This window comes from Aquarana catesbeiana, linkage group LG02 (genome assembly GCF_042186555.1).
Source record: "Aquarana catesbeiana isolate 2022-GZ linkage group LG02, ASM4218655v1, whole genome shotgun sequence".
In the NCBI taxonomy this organism is placed as follows: domain Eukaryota; kingdom Metazoa; phylum Chordata; class Amphibia; order Anura; family Ranidae; genus Aquarana; species Aquarana catesbeiana.
In genome coordinates, this window is record NC_133325.1 from 500,113,927 (window position 1) to 500,141,108 (window position 27,182).

At 41.0% G+C, this 27,182-nt stretch overlaps 1 protein-coding gene across 4 annotated transcripts in view; it reads left to right on the forward strand.

Annotated features, from left to right (window-relative positions):
• The window catches only part of KCND3 (potassium voltage-gated channel subfamily D member 3), an 856,217-nt gene that overhangs the window by 765,252 nt on the left and 63,783 nt on the right, over positions 1-27,182 (forward strand). For all 4 annotated transcript variants that reach the window (XM_073615736.1, XM_073615735.1, XM_073615734.1 and 1 more), the window contains exon 5: positions 16,022-16,123. In XM_073615736.1, coding sequence (XP_073471837.1) covers positions 16,022-16,123 — 102 coding nt within the window. The remainder of the gene's footprint in view (positions 1-16,021; positions 16,124-27,182) is intronic.

Below are 27,182 nucleotides of genomic sequence, written 5' to 3' on the forward strand. Positions count from 1 at the left end.
TTGGAACAGTGATAGCAGTGATATTTACCTCTACAAATACAACACTTTGGTACATTTTCAAATCAAATGAAAATTAGATAATATTAATTAGGTAGAGAGGAGGACAGTTCTGCACTAGCTCATCAAAATATTACAGTCTAAATGGTGTCCAAATATAATTATGACAGTCTCTATTCTCATGTATTTACCTTTGTTAACGCAAAAAAATAGCAAAGGATTAAGGCTTTTTTTGAAAGCACATCAGGAAAACAGAGAGAGCACTTGGTGCATTTGATTAAGCATATTACAAGTACTTGGCCAGTATCCGAACAAAAATGCTCTGCGTTAAAAGGAAATGGTACCGTTTGATGACTTGTGATAATGGTTGCTTGATTCACTCTATTAGAGACAGGGAAGAGTGTAGACTCTTGAGCACAGAAATAAATTATCACGCCAGCCAGTTCTCTTCTATGGTAGCATTACAGTTTCTTTTAATCAGTTACAAAGGATATCTGTAATGTTTTCATTGCTATATCTTACATTTCTCGGTTAAGCTGCAAGAACCATGATGGTTATTGCCAGAAATATGTGCTTATTTCTGTCCCAGAAATAGCATTCAGCTATCTGCCGCATATCATAAGGCATTGTAGTCACATTCAAATTTGCTCATCAGATTGCTATATAAATATAAATATGACTGCCACATATTTACCTTCAAAAATCACAAAAATAACCATTTGTAACATATTTTAAAAGCAGATGTCAAATACAGTTGGAATTACCTAGATTTCTACATTAATGGCTCTTAAAATTTAATTGTGTCTTTAGTTAAATTACGCTAATAAACACAATTTGTTAAAAGTATCAATCCACCTAGTTGTAATTGCAGCCTCAGTGGATATGTCTTCGATACTCAAACAGCAAGATCTCCCTGAAATAAGATAGTTCCATGTTTTTTTCCTGTCTGCCTGGAAGTTTTTGATGTCCCTACCCATTATCACCTGCTCCAGGTCATCCTGTTGTCTCAGTAATATAACATCAATAAAAAATCAGAGTGAGTGGGATCCCCTCATAATGGCCTCATCTGAGGTAAAAACTCAAGAAGAAGAATCAGAGGGTAAATCACCAAAAGAGTCCTTGAGCGATAGACAGATATGCTTTAAAGTGGAACTTACCAGTATCTGAGTACCACAAACTAAAAACACTATTTAATTAATTTTTCAAACTCAGCCAACTATCAATGCTTTAATTTGTGGAGAAATCACTTTGAACAACACCCAGCATTTCTAGCCACAGCCATCCTGAGTAGGGGCAGATGATTTATGTAGCATTTACTTACTGGAATTCTTCTGTTTTGCATTTGCAGGCAGGAGGGTGTGCTTAGCTAAGAAAGCCCATCCTCTCCTCCTTCAGTTGAAAGAAAGAAAATGCACATGAAGACTTCTAGGATGTATGGCATTATTTTAGCCTAGACCAGAAACCAGGAAGCAACTGAAGAATTGTAAAAAAAATGTTTAAAACAAGTGAATATAGTATACCTTTCTATCTATTTATTAAGTCTAGTAGCATAAGGAAAAGCATAGTTAATCTTGACTGAGAGAGTTTGGTTTGTAAAGTGGGCGTGCATGGAGAAAAGCACCAAAAGCAGAATAAATAGAGCCCAGATTCCATTTTATCTAGACTTTATATAATAAAAATCATACACATATTATGAGTTTAATGGGTCACTCTTCATGGGATTGCAGGCTGCAATATTCTAAACAAAACAAACACACCAAAAGAATGGCGTGAACATGGCCATGGCACTTTATTGGTTTAAATAATTAACAAAATTAATTTATAACAATCTTTCAAAATATGCATTTGAAGCAATAAATCTGCTCAGTCCTCATGACTGAAGCATAAATTAATCAAAGCCAATTAATTGCAGCCATTTCTATGCAGGATTGTAACCCTGAATTAAGAATATCAAGACCAATTTTGGACAGATGGATACCATCCTGTTTATACAGGCCTTGAATACCTCCTTCCAATTCAAAATGCTGAAAGGAGAAACCATTGATGATAGGCATGAATTTCTCGATGGACCTGTTAATTCATTTCCTAATCTTCTCCAAGGGTTTTAAATCATGAGAATACCAGATCAATCAGGGGAATAATTTCAGAAAAAATAATAGTAGTATCAGGAAATGTGATTTTAAAATGCTGTGGGTCATGCTTTATCATAAGTAATAGATCCAAAGTTTTAATTCTACCTAAATCATACCCCCCCTAAGTGTATCACTTAGATAGTTGGAACAGGCCAATACTGAAACAACTGAGATGAAAGTACAAATTACACCATTGAAGACCCCCTATTCCCTTCCAAAAAACCTGAAAATTGTCAGGATGCAAGCCAAGATTTTCAGTATAGCATCACTGGGAAGCTCTCTTACGAGCCCAGTAAATAAAGGAGTATCCAATAATCCAAATGAAAGTTTTCAAACCTGAAAATTCAAAGAGATAATTTAGGGTGAATATGCAGATTAAATCTCTGAGAATCCCATTTTCCCAGCTTTTTCATAATTTAATCTTCAAGGTCCAATCTAGCAACTTCAGTGTCTCCGCCTATGCGAAAAGAATGGGATGAAAATATGTAACCCCAAAGACCTTATTTAGCCAAACATTTTTTTAAAACAGAATTAAAGATAGTTTGTGACTGGAGAGGAATCTTCATGAATTAAAAAAAAAATATCCATACCAAGAGGTCTGGATTGAATAAAATCAGGGATTAATTTAACAGGGCAGATATCAGCTTGTAGATTGAGCCAATGACCTTTTCGCAGCTGGTCAGGTTTGGATTTTTTGATCAGAATATTGGCACTAGAGGGTAAAAGAACTATAGTGTTAAAACCCAATCCTGACCCACCTTTTTTGTTCTTTGGAACCAATTTTGATACCCTTAATGCTGCAAAGAAGGCCACAACAAAAGAAATTTTAAATATCAAGGTTTCATAAGAAGAAAAGTAAATTAAATGAGTAGATGAGCAAAGCTTTTTCAAAATATCCATAGAAATGGGGTGCCTATCATCAGCCACAAAGTATGCCTTTCTATATCCTTTGAGTGCTTGTTTAACAGAGAAATAGCTGCTAAAAGCAGGAAATTGACAAAGTTTGAAGAAGAATAAAATTCCTGCTAGAGTTTGTACCATCTGACTTTGAGAGAAATGTTGCTGCATTAAAGAATATAGAAAGGCTAAAACTGTGTGCTCGGATGGCGAAATTGCATTAAAACCACAAATCATATTAAAAGATAACCATTTCTGCCATGTGAATGAGTATTCAGTCCATGTATTGGCTGCTATAGAACTTTGTATTGACTTGCTGACAATGGTCATATCAAGTCCCATAGATGTTCCGGGCATACAACACCCTCCAGATCTAGTAAAGGGATGGTGAACCCGCGCAGTGGACATAAAGACTTAATTGGTAAAGTTTGGAACTGCTGCCTCCCAACAGGCAGTCACCCTAAAATGGGGACAGCTGAGATATATTAGAAATGATAGAAGGGTTTGGCGCTGTTCCTATTTAGTTTCCTACCTCCATATAGGTTACTAGATTAAAATAAATTCTTAGGTGCACCGTGCATATATCAAATATTAAATACAAATTAACAATATGAAATACGCTCCCGTAGACGTCCTAACGACGAAACGCGTAGGGCGTGGCCTAATCTGTGCTTCCCAAACATCACCTCCTGTACCAGCGCTGAAGGATATTAATGACGGTTTTGACGTTTTTACCATTTCGCTTGATTTTTACTGTAAAAGTGTGAGTACCCTTTCATTTTGTGTAATAAAACTTTTTTAAAGCAATTTTACGCTATGGGCACTCCCTCTCTTTTTATATATGATATACCACGATCCTGAGCCCGCCAGCGATCGCTGTACAGTGGCGATAAAACTGTAACTGCCTACTACCCCCGCAGGGGTGAAGTGATCTGGTGAGTGGCTGCACTTTCAGAGCAAAGAGATATTATAAGTGAAGGATTATCACCACAGCACAAGAATATGACACAAGAGACTTACTAAAGAATTTTGAAGCACGTTTGCACTTTTATCTTGTCACTGTTGCCTTTTGGATTGCACCAGCACATTTGCACTTTATCTTGTTATTGTAATTTTCCTTGGGAACAGATTTCCTACACCCCTCCCCACCTCCCTATCTCACTCCCTTCTCCCTTCCCCCCCCCTTTCCTCCTCCCCCCCCCCTTTCTTCCCTCCCTAGCAATATTACATATGTAAGCATTTAAGTTATGTCTATGTATCACCTATGATTGCACAATATTGCAACAGAATATTTAATTGACACATGCACGGTATACTTGGGAATTCATATTGTTAATTTGTATTTAATATTTGATATATGCACGGTGCACCTAAGAATTTATTTTAATCTAGTAACCTATATGGAGGTAGGAAACTAAATAGGAACAGCGCCAAACCCTTCTATCATTTCTAATATACCCTCCAGATCTGCTCTTGGGAGCAGCTGCCTGAATCGCAAAATCTGTAAGTGAGAAAGAGCATCTGCCATATTGTTCAATTTTCCAGGGATAAACTTTGCTTTTACCCAAATGTTAAGATTTAGGCATAGAAAAACAAAGTATCGCAATAATTGAATTTCCAAATCAGTCTTTGTTATCAAACAATTTATTGCAAAGATAACGCCTTTATTATCCGTTTGGACAATAATGCGCTTGTTAGCAAACCAATGACTCCACACTTCCAAAACTACAATTATTGGAAATAACTCCAATAGCACAATACATTTTGTAGCTTTTTTAACTATCCAAGAATGGGGCCAGATGCCACAGCACCAGTGTGTTTTAAAGATTGCTGCAAAGCCCTTGACCCCGCTGTGTCCGTATAAAGTTGCAATTCTGAGTCAAAAACAAAATCTTTTTGAAAATAGGACCTACCATTGTAGTCATCAAGGCACTGGGACCAGATGAGCAGATCTTCCTTAAGATCCTGCTTCATCTGGACATGCAAAAATGGTAACTTCAATCTAGAAGAGGCCAGGGAAAGACGTCTGGAAAAAATTTTCCCTACTGGCATAATCCTAGAGGAAAATGTCAAAAGGCCTAAAAGGGATTGAAGTTCTCTTAACAAAACTTTTGTCCACCGAAGAAAAAACAGAATAGAAGACTTAAGTCTCTCTATTTTAATTTCAGGTAGTATGAATGCCATTAAAGAGGTGTCAATAATTATTCCCAAAAACTCCAATGAAGTAGTGGGAAAAACTGTTTTCTCAAAAGCTAAAGGAACTCCAAAATGATTTGATATACAAAAGAAAAGCTTTAGTAAATAAAAACAGAGTGAAGAATCAGGAGGGCCAAAAAAACAAAAAATCATCTAAATAATAGATTATATTATCAAAACCGGATTCATGTACAATGACCCATTGCAGAAAAGATGCAAAGGTTTCAAAATAGGAGCAAGACAGCGAGCAGCCCATGGGCAAACACCTGTCAAAGAAGAATTGCCCTTCAAAGTAAAAACCAAGGGAGTTAAAGCATTCTGGTGCAATAGGTAACAATCGGAAGGCTGATTTGATATCTGCCTTGGCAAGCAAGGTACCAGAACTACATTTTCTTATCTTGCTAATGGCGTCATCAAATGTTGAATAACGGACAGATAAAAGTGAGCTATCAATTTGATCATTTAAAGACTCCCCTTTGGGGAATGAAAGATGATGGATGAAGGAGGAGATAAAAAAGGACAGGATACCCTTCCTTCAGAAATTTCTTTGAAAATGTTCTCCTTAACAATGTGTTTAAACTTCTCAACTGATTTTAATCTACAAACTAAAGAACAACCATAACCTTTAAATAGGGAGCTGAAAACCCTCAGCAAAACCTTTAAAAAGTAGAGCTGCCTTGTTTGGATAAGGCATAGCCAATAATGCATGTTTTTCGGCCTCACAGGTGTGCAGGCCTTTTGCAAAAATATCCTTTTGTGTGGGTGTAGTCATAGTAGATCTCTTAAAGCATTTGGAGAGTGGATGAGTGCCACCACACAATGAGCACTTATGTTTATACCTGCAAGAAAAATTCCATTTACATTGTGACTCATTAAAGGCATGACAAATTCCTTTCTTATAAGCAGAAGCAATATTGGGATTGGTGGTCGGCTGTTTAACAAAATTTGATCGTTGAGGTACAATAAAATTCAGCCATAATCCTACGTCCTTCATACCCCAGTGTAAATTGGGGTACACAGACAAACTTTGACAATAAGGCCTGTCATAATAAAACCAGCCTAAAACTTCTATATATGCTTCCAGGACTATCTCCAAATGTTGGAATAAGCCACTACATTTATTAGGGAATTTTTCACCGATAATACTAGAAAATATGCAAAAGGCATGCAACCAGTCATGGAATGTTCTGGCGATGGGTCTATGCCAATCCTCCTCTAACTTGTCATCACCTTTCTTTTCCTGCTTCAAATTAAATTCCTTAGAAAAATGGTAAAAGTGACAGGATGTCAATATATTCTCCCTTCCATATTTTTTCTTTGATGGACATAGAAAGGTGAAAAGCAAGAGGAAAAACTTCACACGGAAGAGATTCCTTTAAACAAGTCTCAGGAACTGAAAAGGAAGAGTTAGTGATAATTACTGGTACATCTGGATTAGACAGGGTTAAATTAGACCAAACTTGTGCAGAAGAATCCTGGATAGCACTATGCTCACTAGCAGGAACCGCTGGTGTAGACACAGTTTTGGAAGTAGACAAGGCTTCTGCTATTTTTGATAAAGAATCTACAAGCTTAGATAAAGAAGAAATGTTAACCCGGTTATCAATAACAGCTTGCTCACCTATAGGAATTGGAGAATTCATTTGAGGTATTGAAGCTGCAGTCTGATTTTCATCCAGCAGATGGCACCTGGATGATAGAGTTTCAGATGGACTTGCAATGATACGAGTGGCAAAAGGGGGAGGAATATGCAGAGGGAGATCATGCTGCACTCCGGCCCACCCACTTCACCTACGGACAGGAGAGAGAGAGGCTGCTTTCTTTTGGAGTTGTGTGTACCTTGCTCTCTCACAGAGACCTGCTGCACCTCCTCTCTCCCAGACATGGCTCTAGAGGTACTCGGAAGCTCTGGAGTGAGACTCTGCTGTGACCTGCGATGGCAGCACTGGACTGGCTTCTCTTCAGGTAGATTCAGCTGCAGGGGGTGGTGGCTGGACAGGCTGACAAACTGTAGGCAGCATATCTTCATGCAGGCTTGCACACAGGTAGGAGGCTGAAGTTCCTTGTTGTTGTGAGGTATTAACTCCTGTTCCTGCTCTGTGCTGTTCAACATTGGAATATTCCCTGAACTGGCTGTCTTGTCCCTCATTAATCTCCAGGCACCGATGTAGCCATTCCTCCCCTCCAGGGCTCTCAGCTTTCTCAAGCAGTCTTCTTATCAGGGTCTTCATTATACAGATGAACAGGAGAGAAGTACGCCCAAGCTTGTAGTGTTGCAGCTGACCACTCTGAGAGAAGACTGCTAGAGAGAAGCCCCTTTTATAGGGAATTCCAAGATTCTGGAAAGTCCTGGAAAAAACTAGAGGCTTTCTTAAAAGGGCATTATAAATAATACAGTACAACTGAGGTAGAAGTTGTTGCCGCCTTAAGTATTAAGAAGCATACTTAAAGGGACAATATAAAATACAGCTGAGGCAAAAGGCTGTTGCAGTTTTAAGCATTAGGAAAACAGCCGCAAGTCCAAATGAATTGAGCCTCCTTTTTCCCATAAGTACTGTTGAACACAGTGTTTACTGGACTGATAAAGTTGGAGGAATTCTGACGAATAATTAGTATGACAGCTTGAGATGCCGGTTTGGGCGTATACTAAACTAGTAAAATTGGATTGTTTTACTCAACAAATTAGCATATATGACCTTTTTTATTTCATTTTATTGTGTTTTTATGATCTAGTTTAGGACTGATAATGTTTTAAATATTATTTATGCAGAAATGTTGAAATTTTTAAGGAGTTCAGAAACTTTAAATGTTACATTTACAAGACTATGATCCAGCCGCACTTGGAGCATGCTGTCCAATTCTGGGCACCAGTCCTCAGGAAGGATGTACTGGAAATGGAGCGAGTACAAAGAAGGGCAACTAAGCTAATAAAGGGCAGTGATGTCCTTAGATGTGGTTAAAGCCTTCGATAGCTTAGAGTGGGAGTATATGTGGCGAGTATTGGGAGAATTTAGCTTCGGCCCCTCCTTTATTAGGTGGATAAAAATTCTGTACAATGGACCTAGTGCCAAAATTAGAGTCAATAATGACTACTCAGATAAGATCCTATTGGAGAGGGGGACAAGACAGGGGTTTCCAGTGTCACCCCTGCTTTTTGCACTTGCAATTGAGCCATTGGCTATTGCAATAAGAGCAAGTACATTTATGGAAGGATTCAGGAGAGTGACAGGTGAGGAGAGAATCGCATTATATGCAGATGATGTCCTCCTCTTCTTGGGAGATATAGAGCAATCACTTCGGCACGCGATGAGTATTTTCAGTGAATTTGGTAGACTCTCTGGTTTAGATATAAACTGGGAGAAATCAGCACTTATGCCAGTGGACCCTATAGAGAACTTAACATTTTCAGAAACTCCCCAAGTGGATGTAGTTGAGACTATGAAATACCTAGGTATACATATAAATAGAGACCCAAATAAGTATAATAATAACAACATAGCCCCCCTTCTGATTAAGTTCAAAAAGAAAACTGAAATTTGGCGGCGCCTTCCTTTATCGGTCGCCGGGAGATGCAACCTGATTAAAATGTTGTGGATGCCACAGTTATTATACTTATTACATAAAATTCCAATTTGGATACACAGGAAATGGTTTAAAAAAATTGATACTCTGTTTAGAGGATTAATATGGAAAGGAGGTCAGGCCAGGATAAGCCTACAGACCCTACAGTTGTCAACAAGGGAGGGGGGTTTGGCAGTCCCACATCCTCTGAGTTATTTTTTGGCTGCCCAACTACAACATTTTAGAGGTAGTAAAGACCCTGGGGGAGGAATAAATAAGGAATTAATGATACTAGGGGCACCCCACAAGACCGTGTTGGAAGTATTGGAGGCTGATTCCTTTGTTAATAAAACCCCCAGAGTAAGGCTAGCTATGAAAGTATGGAAGGCGGTAAAGTCACTAAGTGGACAAGGTGGTGTCACAGAATATACTCCCCTCTGGGATAATAGGAACCTCTGGGAGCTGGAGACGATAGGAAGGATTAAAGAATGGGAAATTAAGGGAATAAATAGGCTGGCCCAGCTATACGAGGGAAGAACGCTAAAAACATTTACAGCACTGAGAGAGGAATACAATATACCTAAACACATATTTTATAAATACTTACAAATTAGACACGCTTTGAATGCTCAGTTTGAGGAACAAGGCCCGGTTTGGTGTAATACCAACATTTACCAAAGAATAATCAACCTGAGTAAGACTGGGGGATTTATATCAGAAATCTACCCATATATATATGGAAGAAGTATTGAGAGACCTGAAGTGCTTAAAAGTAGGGGAAAATGGGAGGAGGATCTAGGGACAATATCGGATGAGCGATGGAAGAGGATATTAGAGAGAGGACACCTGGTGTCGGTCTCGCCCGCACAGAAGGTCTCGTTCCTGATGTTGGTACATAGGACATATTATACACCTAAAAGACTGTTCAGGTTCAGGTGGAGAGCAGATGCCAGGTGTCCCAGATGTTGGGGTATCGGGGACTTGCTACATACGATTTGGAAGTGCTCGAAACTGTTCCAATATTGGACAGAGATCCTCGAAACCATAAATATGATATACAACACTAGGCTGGAAATGGACCCCAGACTCTGTATTTTGGGTGTGGGGGAAGGAATAGTTGGAGGAGCCGTAGTAACTAAAGTAGTGTTGAGATGCCTCTTTCAGGCAAGAAAGTTAATAGCGCAGAGATGACAATCAGTGAAGCCTCCATCGGTAAAAGATTGGGTTGATACAGTTACAGAAACAATATGGAGGGAGAAAATAATTTTTATAAAGAGAAGAAATCTTAAGGAATTTGGAAAAATGTGGAGACCGTGGTTGGAGAAGATGGGATACCCTATGTAAAGATCAAAGTGGAAGCAGTAAGGAAGGCACCGCAGAAATAAATGAATCTTGAAAGCAAGTAAGGCCCAAAATATACATTAGGATATGGGGAGGGATAAAAGGAATAAGGAGTTAAAGGAATTAACAGAGATAAATAGCCCTTGTTCTTTTGTCTATTGGTTTTTCTATTTTGATATGTATGTATTTATCTCTAATTTGTAAACATGAAGAAAATAAATAAAGATTATATAATTAAAAAAAAAAAAAAAAAAAAGAAGCTAATAAAGGATCTGGAGGATATTAGTTATGAGGAAAGGTTGCGAGCACTGAACTTATTCTCTCTGGAGAAGAGACGCTTGAGAGGGGATATGATTTCAATTTATAAATACCATACTGGTGACCTCACAATAGGGATAAAACTTTTTTTGCAGATGGGAGTTTAACAAGACACGTGGCCACTCATTAAAATTAGAAGAAAAGAGGTTTAACCTTAAACTACATAGAGCAGTGGTCATCAACCCTGTCCTCAGGGCCCACTAACAGGCCAGGTTTGCAAGATAACTGAAATACATCACAGGTGATATCATTTGCTGCTCAGTGATTGCAGCATTCTAGTCTGGATCTCCCCAAGGTAATACTTAAAACCTGGCCTGTTAGTGGGCCCTGAGGACAGGGTTGATGACCACTGACGTAGAGGGTTCTTTACTGTAAGAGCGGCAAAGATGTGGAATTCCCTTCCACAGGCGGTTGTCTCAGCAGGGAGCATTGATAGTTTCAAAAAACTATTAGATAAGCACCTGAACGACCACAACATACAGGGATATATAATGTAATACTGACATACAATCACACACATAGGTTGGACTTGATGGACTTGTGTCTTTTTTCAACCTCACCTACTATGTAACTATGTAAAGTTGGGTTCAATAAAGATATGAAAGATGCTTTAAAGTCCAGCATGTTAACTCAACTGAAAGAAGTCCTTTTAGCAGCAGTGACCATTTGCAACAAAATTAGATGCAAATCAAGCTGCCCCCTAAGCTAGGAAAGTCTATGCAACAGTTTTTTGGATTTTTGTGTAATTGTGACCCCTGAACTTGTAATCCTGACAGGTAGGTGCAAAGGTCTGCAACATAATTACCTTTGGGTTTGGGGCAGAGTTTCATCAGGTTGAGACATATTTTTTACTCAACAGAAGATGAAATCTCCCTTCCAACTGTGTCAATTTACGCCATATTGATATGTTAAAGTGCTATGAGCAAGTAAATGTTTGACATTTTGCACAGTAGAGTAGGGACTAGCCATAGAGGGATAACTTTCTTTTATTTAGCCAGCTTGAATACGTATTGCAATATATACAAGCAAATAATCCTTATATTTTTTAACAGTTTACTATAGGTACAGTTGTGCTCATAAGTTTACATACCCTGGCAGAATGTACGATTTCTTGGCCATTTTTCAGTAACTATGAATGATAACACAAAAACATTTCTTTCACTCTTGGTTAGTGTTTGGCTGAAGCCATTTATTATCAATCAACTGTGTTTACTCTTTTTATATCATAATGGCAACAGGAACTACCCAAATGACATTGATCAAAAGTTTACATACTCTGGTGATTTTGGCCTGATAACATGCACACAAGTTAACACAAAGGGGTTTGAATGGCTATTAAAGGTAACCATCCTCACCTGTGATCTGTTTGCTTGTAATTAGTGTGTGTGTATAAAAGGTCAATGAATTTCTGGACTCCTGACAGACCTTGCATCTTTCATCCAGTGCTGCACTGACGTTTCTGGATTCTGAGTTATGGGGAAAGCAAAAGAATTGTCAAAGGACCTGCGGGAAAAGGTAGTTGAACTGTATAAAACAGGAAAGGGATATAAAAAGATATCCAAGGAATTGAGAATGTCAATCAGCAGTGTTCAAACTCGAATCAAGAAGTGGAAAATGAGGGGTTCTGTTGAAACCAAACCATGGTCAGGTAGACCAACTAAAATTTCATCCGCAACTGCCAGGAAAATTGTTTGGGATGCAAAGAAAAACCCACAAATAACTTCAGATGAAATACAGGACTCTCTGAAAACATGTGGTGTGGCCGTTTCAAGATGCACAATAAGGAGGCACTTGAAGAAAGATGGGCTGCATGGTCGAGTCGCCAGAAGAAAGCCATTACTACACAAATGCCACAAGGTATCCTGCTTACAATACGCCAAACAGCACAGAGACCAGCCTCAAACCTTCTGGCACAAAGTCATTTGGAGTGATAAGACCAAAATTGAGCTTTTTGGACACAACCATAAACGCTACGTTTGGAGAGGAGTCATCAAGGCCTATGATGAAAGATACACCATTCCTACTGTGAAACATGGAGGTGGGTTGCTGATGTTTTGGGGATGTGTAAGCTACAAAGGCACAGGAAATTTGGTCAGAATTGATGGCAAGATGAATGCAGTATGTTATCAAAAAATACTGGAGGAACATTTGCATTCATCAGCCAGGAAGCTGCGCATGGGACCTATTTGGACATTCCAACATGACAATGATCCAAAACACAAGGCCAAGTCCACCTGTCATTGGCTACAGCAGAATAAAGTGAAGGTTCTGGAGTGGCCATCTCAGTCTCCTGACCTCAATATCATTAAACCACTCTGGGGAGATCTCAAACGTGCCGTTCATGCAAGACAGCCCAAGAATTTACAGGAACTGGAGGGGGCAATACACGGTATTAAGAACTGGGGTAAGTAAACTTTTGATCAGGGTCATTTGGGTAATTTCTGTTGCCATTATGATTTAAAAAGAGTAAACACAGTTGATTGATAATAAATGGCTTCAGCCAAACACTAACCATGAGTGAAAGAAAAGTTTTTGTGTTATCATTCGTATTCTCTGAAAAATGGCCAAGAAATCATAAATTCTGCCAGGGTATGTAAACTTATGAGCACAACTGTATGTAAGGGTGTGCAGAGAGAACTGAGAATACTAAGATTTTCATTGAAAACACATGCACATTTAAGTGGTCAGGAGCAGGTTTTATTTTGTTTTATTGTCACGTTAGTTATAAAGCAAGCTGCAATATCAGACTCATAATCTGTCTCAATGCTCCTGTTAAACGTTGCCTCGCTGTGCGAAAAAACAATAAATGTCCCCCTCAGTGGTTGGCATGATTTTTTCTATTTACAGAACTGTTCTAGTTCTATGATATTTCTGGGATTCCTTTTGTTAACAGCTCTCTCGAGGTCACGCTACAACATCTCAGTTGTGTTAAGTCTGTATTATGATTTACAGGGTACACATTTTCTTACATTTAAACCATTATCCTGTTGATTTAAGCCTGTGTTTACTATATGGGTTATTGTAGGTCTGTAGCTGGGTTGTGGATAGACGCATGCCAAGTTCAACTATATTAAGCACTTCAGGCGCTATGGCAGCAAAACATCTCAAACCATGAAGCTTCATTCACGATGTTTCAAAATTATGATAAGGTGTCTAGTGTATTGTGTATTTTCTTCCAAACATAAAGCTGCATTTTTCTTCCAAAACTGTGACAAAAAATTAAAACTCTAAAAACGCGCCTCGCCTCTTAATGGATACTTTGGACTATCTACTTTGCATAATGGGGTAATTTGGGGGATATTTGTACTGTTCTGACATTTACTGTTCAAGCCTCAAGAAATGAGATCCATCAGTACATCAGGATTGATCAATTTTCAGATATACATATATACCATACACTGCAGACTAGATAATATACACTGATTTTTGTTATTTTCTCCAACGAAATGTAGCAGAATACATTTGGCCTAAACTAATGAAGAAACATTATTTATTTGCAAAATTGTATAACAGAAACAAAGAAAAAAACATTTTTTTTTCAAAATTTTTGGCCTTTTTTCATTTATTTAATAAATAAATAAAAAACCCAGTAGTGATTAAATACTACCAAAAAAAAGCTTTGTGTAAAAAAAACGATAAAAATTTCATATGGGTACTGTGTTGCATGACACTGGCGCAATTGTCATTCAAAATGTGAGAAGCTGAAAATTGGCCTGGGCAGGAAGGGATTAAAAGTGTCCACTCCTGAAAAAAGTGGAGGGAAATCTCCATTCCCTACTCTATCCAAAAATAAAAAATAAAAACGTTTTAGCTTCAGACATATTTTTAAAGGATCATTTATTATACATAGTGGAGCAGTGAAGCAAACTGCAAGCTTCTTTTTGGTATAGATTAATTATGCAAATTAGAAAATATACAACATTTTGGAAATATCTGTTAAAATGTTGCATTAAACAGACCAAATCTAGGTGGAAAATGGATAGATTGTTCCTTTTTTTAAATGTCATTGAGTTAAATGAATACAGCATGTAGGAAAATATGAGAAGACTTAAAGCGGAGTTCCACCCACTTTTACAACTTGGTCTTAAAGTAAAGACCACCCCTCCACCCCTCCACCCCTCATTTTTGGATAACATTTTTTTTTTCTTTCTTACCTTTTTTAAAGTACATAGTGTACTTCCGTCCTAGCTCGGCCCCGGCGCAGTGCGTCATTTCCTCTTCTGCGGCGAGCCCTCCTCCTTCTCCCCCGCTGCATTCCGGGACCTGTGTGTGTCCCAGAAGATGATGGGGCCATTCAGAAAGCACCTTGTGACTTGAAGGCTCCACTGCCGGTTTCCCTTATTTTCAATAGCAGCGCCTGCACCCTATCCAATGGACGGATCGGCCTTGGGGGGTCTGAAATTGAAAGCTCCCTGGACAGTTAAGTGTCCTTATTAAAAGTCAGCAGCTACAGTGTTTGTAGCTGCTGACTTTTAAAAAAAATTTTTTGCGTGTGGAAATCCACTTTAAGAGGATTACTGTTCTTTAACATTCAGTTTAAGAAAGATACATTCAGAGTATAATTGCAGTTGCCAACATAAAAAAGCACTCTTGCACTGAAGCATTTTGTTTGTTGCAAGCGAGGATGAATTTGCACAGACATACCATCAAAGAACATAAAGAAGACAGTTTATGCACACCTGTGGGACATCATTTCTCACAATCGGACCACACCATAGAAGACCTCAATGTCTTAGTTCTTAAAGGGAATTTCAGAACTATCCAGGAAAGGAAAACGTTTGAACTAAGAATGATACTTCTTTTTGACACGAAGAATAATGGCCTGAATTTAGATATTGGTTTCCTTACACATTATGCTAAAGTTTTACGACCGCTCTGTGATTAGTATCCCCCGCCCCCCTGCATTCCCCCCCCTAGCTCTCCCTCTGTCTTATCTCACTAACTCTGCTGCTATCTTTATTACCATTGATTTGTATGTGTTTGGTTTTCCCTTTTTTTTTTTTTCTTTCTTCTTTAACATTCTGCTTAAAAATTTGTGAATCAGTACTGCTTGGACCTTGAAGAAGGGGACATACCCCGAAAGCTTGTCCTGAAAAATTGTATGTTAGTGCAAATAAAAAAAGTATCACGGACAGTACTCAATTTTCTCTGTCACAATTGCACTAATACAGCTACAACAAATCAAGTTTGTTGATTCAACTTTCTTCTCTTTGTTTATGATGGTAATATTTGTATTAAACGGTGAAATATTTAGTCCACAGTCCAACGCTAACACAGGTGCATGTGTATCCCCTGATCATCCTTATTATTAGAATCCTTACTGCTTCTAACCCCAGTTGCTACACTGTAAAGTCATTAAGGGGCAGTGAGTGATGTAAATGGTCCTACATAATCTGTATAGTATTGTGTGATAATGTTGACAATATATAATTATAGGAAATAAATAAAAGGTTGTATTTGCAAAAGAGTTAATGCATTTTATAGTGTATTTATATTTCAAATGGAATTGCACAAGTTATATATTCATTTTCAAAGCAAATGTTTAACTTAGTGGAAATATTGTCTATTCTGTCATGCAGAAAGCCAGACTTGCAAGAATCAGAGTGGCCAAGACAGGAAGTTCAACTGCGTACATGCACAGCAAAAGGAATGGCTTGCTCAACGAGGCACTGGATCTAGGGGTATGTCTTCAAAAACCTAAATGTTGCACAAAAAAAATCATTTTTTTTATATGTTTTATTATTGAATTTAATATTGTAAAATATTGCCTGCGAGACATGACATCCACAGCAATGTTATAATATAGTATCTGTTTCTTAGACCCCTTTTACACTGAGGCAGTTTTCAGGCATTTTAGCGCTAGAAATAGCACCTGTAAAGCGCCTGAAAACTGCCTCCCGTTCTCTGCAATGTGTGCTTTCACACTGGGGCAGTGTGCCTGCGGGACGTTAGAAAAAGTCCTGCAAGCAGCATCTTTGGAGCGGGTTGGGGGCACTATTAATAAGCGCTCGCAAAACACCCATGGCCATTGAAATGAATGGTCAGCGCTTTCAAATCACCTTAAAAGCATTTTGAAAGCGCCGCAAAACGGGTCTTTTAGTTTTTTTTTAAGGTCCCGTTGTAACGGGACCTTAAAAAAAAACGGCCTGCTAGTGCTGCAAAAGCACTGCTAAAGTGCCACAAAAACAAGTGCTAACGGCACAGTGCTGCAGTGTGAAAGGGGTCTTAAAGTTTAACTATGGCCTCCCATTAGAAAAAGAAACTGTGTGTGGCAGCACTTGAAGTATTACTAAACGCACAACAGTAAAATCAGTCTGTATATGCAGTAAAGCATGCTTGGTATATTTACTGTTAAACCTGAGGGGTTAATCCTGCACATTGTGTAAAAAGGCTGTTTGATCCTGTCTTCTCTGATCCTTCCCTTTTTCCACTGTCCCTAATCCATCTCCTGATGTGACAGAGCCTTTGGAGTCACTCTGCACATGCTCAGTTTGGTGTGTATAGCTAGAGAGGTTTTTCGTTTTCTTGGGAGGGTGCATGTGATCAGAACAGGGCCAATCAGCACTATCAAGACAGAGGGTCAAGGGTCCTGCAGTCTTATAGGACAGTCAGAGTAGAATGAAAGCTCCTCCTACAATCTTTAACCAGACACTGATAGAAGTCACAAGACTGCTATATACTGCTGATGAGAAAAGGTATTTAGTTGTTTATATTTACTAAAATAATTGCATTTCCATATTCTGTGTACTGTGGGAGACCAGATATAGGACCCAGGGTCCTGGGTTTAGTAATACTTTAATTATAAATATCTCTGTGGGCACGCCAGCTATATTGGGAAGCCACCGCCGCTGCCACTGCCTGCACTCTCTAAACCTTCCTCCCCCCGCACGGCAAAGCTACTGGAGTGAGAAGTGCAGTGGCGCTGTGACAAGGGGAGAAGCAAGCATGTGCTGTCAGTGTATTTCCCCCACTCGCCCCCTTCTTTTGTCAAGCAGCCCTGGAAAGGGACAGAGCAGCGCTTGTAGAGATAGCCACCCACTCTGATTCCTCCTGCCTCCCCATAGGCTGCAGCCAGGGATCAATGAGGAGCCAGGACAAGTGCAGAATGGAACATGTAGTCCCAGAAGACTATGGGTCCATTTTAATGTCCAGCCCAGCATCACAACCTGGAGAGAGAGGAGTCATAGCTGCAAGGGAGAGAGAGACTGGAGCAGCATGCTGTGAGCCAGGGGACAGAGCAGCTGCGAGGATACCGCCCCTGCAGTGCCAGTTGTGGGTGTCGCCACCGCCAAGGGCAGCTGAGAGTGAGAGGACATCTGTTCAAAGGAAGTGTTGTTGCTGTGTCGCTGGGATTGGTGAGAGGCCCTTGCAGCCATTATATGCAGCTGTCACTTATTGAGTGTTGGCACTGTGTTGCAGTGTTGCAGTTTGGGCACTCGGGCTCAAAAAGGTTCGCCATCACTGCTATAGCTTATCAGTCAGCAACTATCTGAGAATAGTCTTCCATTGCTTTCTAGATTGACATGGCTGCTAAATCATCCCACTGTGAGCTGTATTGTCTAGGAGACAGAGCATGTGGAACACAAATAATGAGGAGTTGGCCTCACTTAGGTGGGGTAAAGGAAGTTTTTTGCTTGTACAAAATTAATAAAACAACACACTATGGAGTAATTATATAAGAGCATGCCAGCGCACCATGGTTAGTGTGGTCCATGTAACTAAAATATCATATATATATACTGTAAGAAGAAATTGTCTACAACTCAGAATCTAGACTAACATCATAACAGCCACATAAATAGTATTGGCTCATGAGCCAATATTAAACACATCCACCTTAACAGGTATCTACCATTTAGGGTTATTTTCACATAGTTACTGATAAGACAAGTATCCCCTGTATGGATGTAGGTCCCTTGTTTAGATAATTACAGGTCAATAAAAAAATAGTTGGCAATGACTTTTATCTCTCAGCCTGTAATCACGGATTAGTAGGTGTTGCTATAAAATTAGTCAAGATCATGTAGTAAGGCAAAAAGCAAGCCAAAAGATTCATAAAGAATATAGGAGAGCAAGCAGAAGCAGGCTGGCTGTAAAGCTAAACACTCTTGCAGGAAAAAACAATGCCCAGGTTATCAAATCTTTAAAAGCAATTCTTATAAGCACATAGCACATTTCTATCCAGTGTCAGGGTTACTTCTTACCACCCATCCAATCTGCTGCCAACCACACCTGTTGCAATGCTAGGATGTGTGTTTGCACAACTGTGCTGCTCGATATGCAGACGGTAGAACCTTCAACATCGGTGGATTATTAAATTGTTCTACAAGGGTGATGTACATGATAGAGTGCCCTTGTGGTAAATTTTACATTGGGAAAACTAAACAACTCAGGGACTGTATCGGTGAACACATCAGAGATATAAGTCTCCAACAGCCCTTTAGCCCAGCATTCCTCCAATATACAGTAAATGGTGGAAAAACTGCTGTCATTCAACTTACTCCTATGTATAGGTCTATGTTCATTCTTTATGGTTCCACAAAAGTCAATGCCTCTTGCAAGCTCCCAAGATAGACTAGGAACTATGGACTGTGCAGGGCCGATCCTGGCCGGGGTGCATGGGGTGCAGTGCACCCAGGCGCCACAGAGGTGGGGGTGCTGAAGCGCCAGAGTGCTCCCCTCCCTCCTTCTCCTCCTCTTGTCCATAGGCGGCTCTCTCCGCTGGTCACCGACACCGCCGCTGTGCCCATCCCCCCTCCCTCCTCCTGTCAGAGGAGGAGAGCGAAACAGCCGGAGACCAGAGCGGCTGTCTCTGTGTGCAGAGAGAGAACAGCTGCAGCCATGCAGTGATGTCACGGGGGCGGGCGGTCCGAGTCCGACCCCGACGTGTTCCACTTCTCCTCCTGTGTGTAACTCCCGCCTGCTGCCCAAGCCTGACACTCTATTCTCCACCCGGGTGGCGCGGCTGCACACCGTCCTCTCCTCTCCAGCTGCAGCCCGGGTGTTTTTAATTAGCCTAATGTAGGGGGGTCTGTACTAATGTAGGGGGGGTGGTTTGTCCTGGGGGGTCTATACTAATGTAGGGGGGGGTGATTTGTCCTGGGGGGTCTAAGCTAATGTGGGGGGGTGATTTGTCCTGGGGGGTCTGTTCTAATGTATGGGGGGTGGTTTGTCCTGGGGGGTCTATACTAATGTGGGGGGGTGATTTGTCCTGGGGGTGTGTACTAATGTAGGGGGGTGATTTGTCCTGGGGGTCTGTACTAATGTAGGGGTTGTGATTTGTCCTGGGGGGTCTAAATTAATGTAGGGGGGTGATTTGTCCTGGGCGTCTGTACTAATGTGGGGGGGGTGGTTTGTCCTGGGAGGTCTGTACTAATGTAGGAGGGGTGTTTTGTTCTGGGGGTCTATACTAATGTAGGGGGAGTGATTTGTCCTGGGGGTCTAAACTAATGTAGGGGGGGGTGGTTTGTTCTGGGGGGTTCTGTACTAATGGAGGGGGGTGGTTCTGTACTAATGGAGGGGGTGGTTTGTCCTGAGGGGGGTCTATTCTGATAAAGGGGGTGTTTTGTCCTGGGGGGTCTATACTGATGGGGGTCTATACTGAGGGAGGGGTTTATACTTAGTGGGGGGTCTGCACTGATGGAGGGGGGTCTATACTTAGTGGAGGGGGGTCTGTACTGAGGGGTGACTATAGTTGGTGGAGGGGGTGATACCATGTTTTACTGCACCGGGTGATACCAACCCTAGTTACGCCACTGCAGCCGCGGGCTCTTGTTTCCCCTCTCCCTCTCCTCCTCGTGCGCGCTGCTGTACTAGTGAGCGGCGCACTATGTTTCTTCCCCCGCCTTCATATCAGCCAGGGAAGAAAAAAAAAGGACCAAAGAAGAGGATTGTGGGACATGTAGTCCCAAGGACTGGCAGCGCCACTGTAACACGGAAACTGCAGCCCACACAGCATGCTCAGCTAAATGGGAGAAAGAGAGCTAGGAGCCTGGGAAAGCTTTCAGTGAAGTGCACCCAGGACTTCAGAGGGAGAGGACAGTGCTGAGGGAACACCATCAGAGAGAGAATCCCGCTGACCTGCGCCTCATGAGGGAAAGCCACACAGCCTAGCGCCATCCCTGGCAGAGAAAGGAATGGAGTCATTGCCAGAGTACAGATCTGGGCTCTACCTAGCGGAGTCACCACGGGCAATTCAGAGTGAGCTGACTCCTGATCAGAGGAACCATTGCTGTATCGCTGGGTCAGGTGAGAGGGCCGATTGGCCATTATTTACTAACGTCCATAGGAACTGCAGTCCCTGACCATCTCTTGTAACATGTCTGCAGTCTCTGATCATCTCTTGTAACATGTCTGCAGTCCCTGACCATCTCTTGTAACATGTCTGCAGTCTCTGACCATCTCTTGTAACATGTCTGCAGTCTCTGATCATCTCTTGTATCATGTCTGCAGTCTCTGACCATCTCTTGAATCATGTCTGCTGTCTCTGACCATCTCTTGTTTCATGTCTGTAGTCTCTGACCATCTCTTGTATCATATCTGCAGTCTCTGACTATCTCCTGTGGTATGTCTGCAGTCTCTGACCATCTTCTGTACTATGTCTGCAGTCTCTGACCGTCTCCTGTAGTATGTCTGCAGTCTCTGATCATCTCCTGTAATATGTCTGCAGTCTCTGACCATCTCTTGTAACATGTCTGCAGTCTCTGACCATCTTCTGTATTATGTCTGCAGTCTGACCATCTCCTGTACTATGATTGCAGTCTCTGACCATCTCCTGTAGTATATCTGCAGTCTCTGACCATCTCTTGTAACATGTCTGCAGTCTCTGATCATCTCCTGTACCATGTCTGCAGTCTCTGATGATATCCTGTACTATGTCTGCAGTCTCTGACCATCTCTTGTATTATGTCTGCAGTCTCTGACCATCTCTTGTATTATGTCTGCAGTCTCTGACCATCTCTTGTATTATGTCCGCAGTTTCTGACCATCTCCTGTAGTATGTCTGCAGTCTCTGACCATCTCTTGTATTATGTCTGCAGTCTCTGACCATCTCTTGCATTATGTCTGCAGTTTCTGACCATCTACTGTAGTATGTCCTCAGTCTCTGACCATCTTCTGTACCATGTCTGCAGTCTCTGACCATCTCTTGTATTATGTCTGCAGTCTCTGACCATCTCTTGCATTATGTCTGCAGTTTCTGACCATCTACTGTAGTATGTCCTCAGTCTCTGACCATCTCCTGTACCATGTCTGCAGTCTCTGACCATCTCTTGTAACATGTCTGCAGTCTCTGACCATCTTCTGTATTATGTCTGCAGTCTGACCATCTCCTTTACTATGTCTGGAGGCTCTTTCTAACAGATTCTCTAACAGAAGCCCTCTCTGTGTGCAAGAGAGAGACTCCCCTCCAGGTCCCATTAGTGTACCCTCTTCCTGTATTTTCTTTATTGTTAAAAGATCATGGGAGGATCCCAGGGTAACAAAGAGTTCTTAGGGGAACATCTCTGTGTTTAAGTTGTTGCCATAGAAACATTTGTAAAGGGGAGGAGTTGGTAAGATGACCACGCCCACGTGGGGGTGCCAGAAATATTTCTGCACCCAGATGTCTGTGACCCTAGGATCGGCCCTGGGACTATGAATTATGGAATGTGTTGTGTGCATGGAGCAGTGCGCATGACTGCAGCTACTATGCACTGCGCATTTCAAAAGCATAAAAGCAAGGGGAAAATTGAGAAGTATATGAGCTTATAGAGGACCTTACATGAATGCAGAAAAACACAATAAGAAACAATTTCATGAAAAAATAGGCTATAGGGATATTAAGTATGCAGATGTGCAGTGATTATTTTAGGAGAAAAGGATATTGTTTAGTGTTACTTTAATAGAGCGCCTCAGATTTCAGCCTTATAGGACATTCCAGAAGAAAGTTGAAGCTATCTGTAGAAATCAGGAGGTGCCTACCATTGCATAAAAGTGGCAGACATATTGTCATTACTACAAGTTTGCTTTATATAAACCAATCTAACTTTTTGCACCATACTGTTGTTTGATAAGTGAAAGGGAGTCTCTATTGTCCATGTTTGATTTTATAATAGGAGAGTATTGAGTGATGATATGGCAGCCAACTAGTTACCAGCTCTTCAGAACTATGAGGCAATGGATTTTTATTGATTTATTTATAGAGAAGTGTCCACTTTTGTTCCTAAAAATTCAGGTAATTTATTTCCAGTAGGGCTTGGGTGCAAACTTTAGTGTAAGACCTTATATGCTTTTGTTTTCTACATATTGTGAAAGACCATATCATTGCTCGTATTACATTTTTTTTCTAAATGCTTTAATAAGAACTGCAAGTATTTCATTTTTAGGCCACACTGTGCTGAAAAAGGTATAATCAGTACAGTTGTGGTTGCATTACAGGTACAGCATTGAACAGAAGCAGTCTGTAGGTCTTTCATACTGTCAGTATTAGAGATTTGGAGAATAGCAGCATTCTGATTTTTTTTATTTATGCTCTTCATCTGCTCTTCATAAAGTGCACAGTTCCAGCAATTACACTAACCTTCCCATTAGAATTCAGCAGCTTTCTTAGCAGAGCCATCACTCTGTTCTTTAACTTAAATCAAACATATTTTCAGATCTGTGAAGGTTTTAGAGTAAAATGGTCAGCAATACAGAAGAATGCTGAAAAGTTCATATGAAGTGTCAGTGTTATTATTTTTGCCAAGTAGTTATGCATTTGAAATTACCTTGATTACGAGTTAGTAATGACCAGAGAAACTAGGGTAAATGCAATAGAAAAAAGTAAAATGAGAAAAAGAGAGACATGGTTACAAGAATTTTTTCTAACCTTCTAATTTGTTTCATTTTATCTGCATAGTGGCAGATGAGAGTTTGAACTTAAAGTGATTGTAAAGTCTCGTTTTTTTTTTCTCTATTAGCCTCTTAAGGATCAGCCGCAGCAATTATACTGCAGCAGGTTGTCTCTCCTGGGCGAATCTGCGTTCCTGTACGTCGGGCGCTTTAAGAGCTGTAGGGGGCGTGCGCGTATGCAGCGCAACGCCTGAGCTGATGCATGTGACCGGTGGGCCGGATGCCCACAGTCCACCAGCGATCGCTTCTGACAGAGACAGAACGAACTGTCAATGTAAACAGACAGATCTACGTTCTGTCAGGGGAGGAGAGACAGATCTGCTGCTCCTAAAGATTAGGAACAGTGATCGGTCTCCTCCTCCAGGCAGTCCCATCCCCCCCCAGTTAGAACACACATGAGGGAACACTTTTAACCCCTTAATCGCCCCCCCCCCCAGTGCGAACCCCTTCCCTGCCAGTGACACTTATACAATAATCAGTGGCTATTTTTAGCTCTGATCGCTGTATAAATGTCACTGGTCCCAAAAAAGTGTCAAAAGTGGCCAATCTGTCCGCCGCAGTCTCCCTAAAAATCTTTGATTGCCGCCATTACTAGTAAAAAAAAAATTATAATAAAAATGCCATAAATCTATCCCCTATTTTGTAGACACTATAACTTTTGCGAAAACCAATCATATACTCCTATTGCGATTTTTTTTTAACCAAAAATATGTAGAAGAATACATATCAGGCTAAACTGATGAAGAAATGTTTTTTTTTTTTTTTTAAATTGGGATATTTATTAAAGCAAAAAGTTTTTTTTTCAAAATTGGCACTCTTTTTTTGTTTATAAGGCAAAAAAAAAAAAACGCAGAGGTCATCAAATACCACCAAAAGAAAGCTCATTTTGTGGGAAGATTTTGTTTGGGTACAGTGTTGCACGACCGCGCAATTGTCAGTTAAAGAGGCCCAGATTCTCCTCTTCTTCTGTCCCTGGCTGGAGCTCCTGGCCTCTCCCTCCTGTTGAGTGCCCCCACAGCAAGCAGCTTTCTATGGGGGCACCTGAGCCATGCTGCAGCTCCATCTATCCATTCGGACAAGGAGATGTGGTTCGGTCCCTCCCCCTCCCTCTCCTGATTGGCTAACTGAGTTTGATTAAGAGTAGCGAGAGCCAATAGCGCCACACAACTGAGGCACTTGTGGACATTGCTGGATGGAGATGGGGCTCAGAAAAAAAACCTTCTGACTACAATCACTTTAAAGTGTATATTACCCCAGCATTTCATATTCCTAATATGTGTATGTTGCACCATGTACTTGTGGAAAACATTTTCCTGTTCTCTTTGTATTGTCTCCTTTGTGTGAAATACCTTGTGATCCTGCCAGTCTTCTTGCTTTCCTATTTCAAACTGACCACAATAGGCATAGAAGCACGTCCCTCCCAGCATGGTCAGTTCTCTGACTGTGCTGGGATCAAAATCTGCCTGTCCTCCAACGGCCAAGACTTGGGCTGACATGTTTCTCTGCACAGCCATTCATAAGCAAGATATTGCCCTTTCTCTGCTTCCTGCTTACATGACCCCCTGCAGACTTCTCTAAGCCCCTTATGCTGCTGAGAACAGAGGTTGTGTGATCACTTGTGAAAAAAAAGAAAAAAAGGTATATTAAATATACAGTATCTCACAAAAGTGAGTACACCCCTCACATTTTTATAAATATTTTATTATATCTTTTAATGCAACAACACTGAAGAAATTGCACTTTGCACAATGTAAAGTAGTGAGTGAACAGCTTGTATAACAGTGTAAATTTGCTGTCCCCTCAAAATAACTCAAAACACAGCCCTTAATGTCTAAACTGCTGGCAACAAAAGTGAGTACACCCCTAAGTGAAAGTGTCCAAATTGGGCCCAAAGTGTCAATATTTTGTGTGGCCACTATTATTTTCCAGCACTGCCTTAACCCACTTGGGCATGAAGTTCACCAGAACTTCACATGTTGCCACTGGAGTCCTCTTCCACTCCTCCATGACAACATCACAGAGCTGGTGGATGTTAGAGACCTTGCGCTCCTCCACCTTCCATTTGAGGATGCCCCACAGATGCTCAATAAGGTTTAGGTTTGGAGACATTCTTGGGCAGTCAATCACCTTTACCCTCAGCCTCTTTAGCAAGGCACTGGTCATCCTGGAGGTGTGTTTGGGGTCGTTATCATGTAGGAATTCAGCCCTGTGGCCCAGCCTTCCGAAGGGAGGGGATCATGCTCTGCTTCAGTATGTCACAGTACATGTTGGCATTCATGGTTCCCTCAATAAACTGTAGCTTACCAGTGCTGGCAGCACTCAAGCAGCCCCAGACCATGACAATCCCACCACCATGACTGTAAGCAATACACACTTGTCTTTGTACTCCTCACCTGGTTGCTGCTACACATCTTGACACCATCTGAACCAAATAAATTTATCTTGGTCTCATCAGACCACAGGACATGGTTCCAGAAATCCATGTCCTTAGTCTGCTTGTCTTCAGCAAACTGTTTGTGGGCTTCTTGTGCATCATCTTTAGAAGAGGCTTCCTTCTGGGACGACAGCCATGCAGACCAATTTGATGCAGTGTGCGGCGTATGGTCTAAGCACTGACAGGCTGACCCCCCACCCCTTCAACCTCTGCAGCAATGCTGGCAGCACTCATACGTCTATTTCCCAAAGACAACCTCTGGATATGACGTTGAGCACATGCACTCAACCACTTTGGTCAACCATGGCGAGGACTGTTTTGAGTGGAACCTGTCCTGTTAAACCGCTGTATGGTCTTGGCCACCATGCTGTAGCTCAGTTTCAGGGTCTTGGCAATTCTTTTTTTTAGATCCTCAGAGAGTTCTTTGCCATGAGGTGCTAATTTGAACTTCCAGTGACCAGTATGAGAGAGTGAGAGCGATAACGCCAAATTTAACAGACCTGCTCCCCATTCACACCTGAGACCTTGTAACACTAACGAGTCACATGACACCGGGGTGGGAAAATGGCTAATTGGGCCCAATTTGGACATTTTCACTTAGGGGTGTACTCGCTTTTGTTGCCAGCAGTTTAGACATTAATGGCTGTGTGTTGAGACATTTTGAGGGGACAGTAAATTTACACTGTTACACAAGCTGTATACTCACTACTTTACATTGTAGCAAAGTGTTATTTCAGTGTTGTCACATGAAAAGATATAATAAAATATTTACAAAAAAGTGAGGGGTGTACTCACTTTTGTGAGATACTATGATATATATATATATATATATATATATATATATATATATATATATATATATATATATATATATATATACACAGGGCTTTTTTCAGCGGGAACGCGGGGGAACGCAGTTCCTGCATCTCCAGCACTGAATGTATGTAATAGCATTGGGTGTGGGGTGTGCTGGAGGGTCTATTGATGTTGGCTGCTGGGGGATCTAGTGTCACTGGTGGGGATCTGATTTTGTGTGAGGGTCTATTGTTGCTGATGGGGGATCTATTGTTGCTGGGGGGTCTTATGTTGCTGGAAGGGATCTACTGTTGAGGGAGAGGTCTATTTTTACTGGTTGCTGGATGATCTATTGATGCTGGCTGCTGGGAGATCTGTTGTTGCTGCTGGGGGTGTAATGTTGCTTGGGTGGATATTTTGTTACTGGGTGTGTTATTTTGTTGTGAGCAGTTCACTGTTGCTGCAGGGAATCCATTGTTGTTGGGGTGGAGTGCATTGTTTTACTGCTTTTCTTTTTATCATCAACATGTGCCATACAAATGATTTAGCACCATAAAATGATACATGGTTCTGGATTCTCTAAAAGGGCCAGTACTGGTAGGTGGGTAGGGGGTGGAATCAAGGGACAGTGGTCAGAGGTG